Below are 6,038 nucleotides of genomic sequence, written 5' to 3' on the forward strand. Positions count from 1 at the left end.
TAAGCCCTCCTTTAAAAGAACTTTAATAAAATGCATCGATACATATTTATTATATCTGAGCTCAATGACATTTCACATAAGAAACCAAAAGGAACAGAGTCAGGGCCTCGTTGGCACCACATGGAGGGAGGAATTCAGGCTGGTGGGAGGATAGAGAAGAAGCTCCCTGAGTAAACGCTAACTCAGTGTTTTTATTATCAGCAGAGCTCCAGGGCAGGGCTCCTCCTCAGGAACCAAACGCACCAATCACAACGTCTCAATCCAAACAGCAGCTCTGCCTTTCCTTCATCACACACACTGAATTTGGAAAATATCTGGGAAAGATCAGAAAACCGCATTTGTTGCTAGGCAGCAAGTATCAAACAAATAGACCTCAGAGCCTGGTGGATAAGATGGTTACTGAGTAGATAAGATGATCACTGCACATACAGCTCTGCGTGTTATTAGTAATAATAAAACATTAATTTTAGACTGGACCACCTGAGTAAAACAGCACAGTGAAACTCTTTGATCAGACATATTCAAACTATTCTGAACAAATAACAAACAATACTGTGTTTCTGAGATCAATATTAACATTGATCAGTTACAACTAAATATCTTTGTTTTAATCAACTAAATATCTTTGTTTTTATCACCTAAATATCTTTTAATCAACATGAACATTTTACAGGAATCCCCTGAATTTGGACATGAAGACTGAAGGCCAACATTTCAGAGTGAGCAGTGGGAGCACCTAAATACATACATGGGCTGCATCATCTGTTCTTTTAACAACACTCTGTAAACGTTTGGGAACTGAGGAGACCAGTTTCTGGAGTTTTGAAAGTGAAATGTGGTCCCATTCTTGCCTGATAGAGGATTTCAGCTGCTCAACAGTTCAGGGTCTCCTTTGTTGTATTGTTCATGTCCTGATGCTCCAGATGTTTTCAATGACTGACAGGTCTGGACTGCAGGAGGCCAGTTTATCAGCGGACTCTTCTACTAGAGAACCATGCCATTGGAATACGTGCAGAATGTGGTTGGACGTTGTTCTGCTGAAATAAACAAGACCTTCCCTGAAAGAGACGTTGTCTGGATGGCAGCATATGTTGCTCCAAAACCTGAATATATCATTCAGCATTAATGCTTCCTTCCAGATGTTCAAGCTACCCATGCCATGTGCACTAATGCATCCTTGTACCATCACAGATGCTGGCTTTAGAACTGAGCTGATAATAAGCTGGATGGTCCCTCTCCTCTTTAACCTGGAGGATGCAGCGTCCATGATTTCCAAACAGAATCTCAGATTGTGATCCATCAGACCTCAGGACAGTTTTCCACTTCACCTCAGTCCATCTTCAATGATCTCGGTCCAGAGAAGGCGGCGGTGTTTCTGGATCATGTTTCTATCTGGTTTCTTCTTTGGAGAGTTTTAACCTGCATTTGTGGACGCAGCGATGAACTGTGTTCACAGACGATGGTTTTCACAAGTGTTCCTGAGCCCATGCAGTGATTTCCACTCCAGAATAGTGTGTTTTTAATGCAGTGCTGCCTGAGGGCCCGAAGATCACCACCATCCAATATTGGTTTCCAGCCTTGTCCCTTGTGTTCAGAGATTTCTCCAGATTCTCTGAATCTTTTAATGATATTATGAACCGTAGACGATGAAATCCACTAATTCTTTGTAGTTTTATGTTGAAGAACATTATTCTTAGATTGTTGAACTATTTTCCCACACAGTCTTTCACAGAGTGGTGAACCTCTCCCCATCTTCACTGCTGAGAGACTCTGCCTCTCTGAAATCATCTTTTTATACCCAATCAAGTAACTGATCTGTTTCCATGGTGACATGATTAGTCGTTCCACCAGGTGTTTTTTTTCTTGACCTTTACACAACTTTTCCAGTCTTTTGTTGACCGTCACAACTTTTTAGAGACGTATTGCTGCCATTAAATTCAAAATAAGCAGATATTTCTCATAAAACAATAATATTTCTCAGTTTCAACATTTGATATGTTGTCTTTGATATATTTTCTAGTAAATATGAGTTCATGTGATTTAATAATCATCACATTTTGTTTTTATTTACATTTAACACAGCGTACCAACTTTTTTTTTATACGAGGCTGCACACACACACACACACACACACACACACACACACACACACACACACACACACACACACACACACACACACACACACACACAGTAACAGTGAGTGTCCCAGCTGACTGGTGTTGGTGGAGTCACTCTCTACTGCTGATTTCCAAAGAGTCTTTCCAGAGAAAATTGAAACCAGAACAACACATTGTGGTTTTCTGTTTAAATGAAGATGAATGTGACGTTATGTCATCACTGGCAGACAGAAACACAGCCAGTGTTTTGAGTTAGTGTGATCGGCATTCAGGGGGAGTTTCTCTTGCCACAGGGCGCGAGGACTTGGCCAACGTAGCGGATCCCCAACCTCTGTTTTTCAGTGTGTGCTATCTGAATGTGGTTGTTTTGGAAAGTTGCAACCCTCAGCTTCATGACTTTATTAGAGATTAATTAAAATGTAGATTTATGGTCTCAGATGGAGAAACAGTTGAGTCATTGAATTGCTTCATATGTGATGATGAGATTAGTTCTGCTCATCTGCACATTATTAAATATAAAATAGTGTGTATTCTGAGAAAAGGAAGCCAAAGATATTGTGTAAGTCTGTTCGAGTTCATTTACAGCTCACAGTCAGACAGGCTGTTTCAGATGGAGCTCTGATTTGACTCCTGCCCATCTCTAGAGAGACGGAGGGGGAAGAAAGAGGGAGGCCGTCCCAGCCGTGATGTCTGAGTCAGGGCTGGAAACTCTGAATGTTCTCGCGCTGCTGTGCAGAAAGCTGCAAGCTATTAGACATCAGAGAGCTAAAAAAAGAAACAGCTCTCCGCTGAGAAAAAAACCTGCTCTGTCTCTTAAAGGAAACATCTGCTCCTCAGCACTGCTGCTCCACCAGTCTGCTGCTCCACCTGTCTGCTGCTCCACCTCTAACACCACCTGTCTGCTTCCACTCGACTCACTAGTGAAGACTTGTGTTCTTCTTCCTGTAACTTGATGTGAGAAAACTATCTGACTGAAGATTGAACCAGTGTACAAGAGGTGTGTGTGTGTGTGTGTGTGTGTGTGTGTGTGTGTGTGTGTGTGTGTGTGTGTGTGTGTGTGTGTGTGTGTGTGTGTGTGTGTGTGTGTGTGTGTAGAATTGTGCAGTAAATGATGATTTATCCTTCAGACCAGGAGGTCGGAGGTCAGAGGTCGGTTGATGAAGAGGAGGCAGCAGTTCGACATCAGACAGAGAAATTCAACACACCAAACTACAAACACTCTTCAGCCATGACGGTTACTATGACGATTTCCTGCTGAATGAATATTTAGAGTGGTTGTATGATGAAGGATTGAAGGATTATCAGTGAAGTTTGACTGTGGTTCAGAAATCAGAGACAAACTCTGAACATTCATCCCTGAACTCCTCCTCAGAGAGACACAACAGTCCAACACGCTTCATCCACTCCGAATAAATCTCCTCTCAATCATTATTAGAAAGTGACAACACCCACATGACGACCTGACGGGGGGCCACACCCTCCTCAGGGGTCATCATCTCAAACCAACAAAACACATCCGTGTCCACCCACCCAGGTGTGTAAGCGTGCACCCACCTGGTAGACCATGACCTTGAAGTTGCGTCTCTTGAGTAGCTCCGCCTCGTTGCTCTCCAGCTTCTTGATCTGACCTCCCTGCTTCTCCAGCGTGGCGCGGACCGTCTTCACGTTGACGCTGACCTTGCTCACCTTCTCCATCATCTTGTTGACGCTGTTGGACGTGGTGCTGTGGCTCTTGGCCAGTTTGGTGAGCTCTCCCTGGATGCTGCTCACCGAGCGTTCCATCTCCTGCTGCCGGGCCTCCAGCCCGCTCTGGGTCTGCTGGATCTGGTCCACCGCCCCGATGATTTTGTCCAGCAATGACAGCACCATGACCCCGTTCACCTGCGGGTCCTGCTTGGCTGCCTCGTCTTTGTCTTCGGCAGCGTCGCCCTCGGCGCCCATGTTGGACAGCTCCTTCTTGGCTGTGGCGAGGGCATCGTCTTCATCGTCTGAGGGAGGAAGGTTGAGCTCATCGTCTGAAATCTCAGTGAGGCTCTGAGGCTCCAGCTGAGCACTTGAGGCTTCCAGTGCTTCCATGGCTGCCATGTCACTAATTTATAGTCAGCTGATCAACCTTTGTCTCTTCTAGGTTCCTTTTAGACTTCTTATTCCTTTCTTCCTTCTATCTGTCACCAGCATACATGCACTCTGTCTCACTGTCTGCCTGTCGGTCTGTCGGTCTGTCTGTCTGCAGTCAGGGAGCGATGCAGGATGTTACCACATGAGAGTGAGGATGTGAATGCCTCAGCAGGCACAGAAAACCTCCAGTGAAGCCAGCAGGCAGCATTTTTTCTCTCCAGGCTCCGCCCCTCTTTCCACCCCTGGACTCTGCCTTTCTGCTCAAACTCCTCCCTCCTCTCCTCCCGACGTATAAAGGCACATCAGTAAGACGCCGCCCAGGTCCCTCCCCTCCATGAGTCAGTGACACACCCACTGGTCCTGCCTTGTCCTATGGGCATGGCAGGACCAGTGAGCAGAGCTGCAGTGATCTACAAGCTGAGGCACAGCTGAAGGAGGAATGTTTCCACTGAGACTGGGATCACATTTATGATGCAGGAGAGACACCAGGAAGAAAAAAATCAACAAGACTGGGGACAAAGGATCCTCTGATGATTGTAGAAGTTCATTTAAAATCATCGACAAAAACACAGTGACGTGTCTGTATCTTACAGCTAAAATGAAACTTCCAGCTTTAGTTTGAATATGAAGAACACGTGGTCCATTTAGCAGCAGGAGTTTTGAAGTGGATCTCAGTCAGGAACAGTGACGACCTACGACAGAACCTTCGATCCAGACTGTTAACCTTTAGTTCAGATTTCATCAAGAAAAAACTAATCTTAGAAAATGATGTAACATCAGAAACATTTCTAATGTTGCATCATGTTTCACGATGATGTCTGTCCCTCTTCACTGAAACAGGAAAGTTCCCCTGAACACAAACTCAGATGGAAGTTCATCATGTTTCAGATTCTTCTGTCCTGTTATCTTCAGACAGGAGATTTATTGAGACAGAGCTCTCTATGCAGGACTCCACCAGTGAACATGGACTCATCACGTAACACAGGAATAATAACTTTAGGATACCTGCTGGCCGTGCTGTGATATAATAAACCGACATGAACACAGTCAGTGAGCATCAGTAGTGAAATCATACGGGGTCACAGTGATGATGAGGAACATGATTAATCTTCTGACAGAAAGGAAAACTCAGATTACTGGGAGACACTGATTTGTTCAGAACTAGTTAGATAGAAACTACACTGTAGCAGAAAGAGGAACATGAAAGAAGGAGCAGGGAGGAGTCTTTACCCCCCGACAGGGAGGAGTTTTTACCCCCCGTTTGGGAGGAGTCTTTACCACATGACAGGGAGGAGTTTTTACCCCCCCCCCCCCCGATAGGGAGGAGTCTTTACCCCCTGACAGGAAGGAGTCTTTACCCCCTGACAGGAAGGAGTGTTTACCACCTGCTAGGGAGGAGTGTTTACCACCTGATAGGGAGGAATCTTTACCACCCCGAAAGGCAGACCCTCCACAAACTGCTTTATTACCACTTTCTCCATTACGGCCTTCACCCCTCCGGAGCTCCCCGGTTGCAGCCACCTCGTTGCGGCGTCCCTCAGCAGCTGGGCATACGTGAAGGTCCGGTCTGCTGGCTCCAGCCTGGTTTGGCGGAACCTCTGTCGATGATCTTCGGGGGAGAGGCCCAGCCCACTACTGGCTTGTAACGGGGAGAGAGAGACAATCAGTGATTACCTGCAGCTGCACTAATTAATCCTCTCTCAGGCACCGTTCCCTGAACCACTCCTCCAATCATTCCCTCCTGCAGCTGACCCAAACCACGCCCCGCCACCACAGTCTGCTTTAAGGAAAAAAAGTTAT

General features: G+C 45.7%; 1 protein-coding gene across 1 annotated transcript in view; it reads right to left on the reverse strand.

Moving 5' to 3' along the window:
* The window catches only part of cavin1b (caveolae associated protein 1b), a 33,169-nt gene extending 28,697 nt beyond the window's left edge, over positions 1 to 4,472 (reverse strand). The window contains exon 1 of the mRNA XM_069168539.1: positions 3,675 to 4,472. Within this exon, the coding sequence (XP_069024640.1) occupies positions 3,675 to 4,205 (531 nt within the window). The 5' untranslated portion in view covers positions 4,206 to 4,472. The remainder of the gene's footprint in view (positions 1 to 3,674) is intronic.
* Positions 4,473 to 6,038: the final 1,566 nt, after the last annotated feature.

Source organism: Embiotoca jacksoni, unplaced genomic scaffold (genome assembly GCF_022577435.1).
Source record: "Embiotoca jacksoni isolate LCO1_2020_lvr unplaced genomic scaffold, fEmbJac1.0.p SCAF_40, whole genome shotgun sequence".
NCBI classification, from domain to species: Eukaryota; Metazoa; Chordata; class Actinopteri; family Embiotocidae; genus Embiotoca; species Embiotoca jacksoni.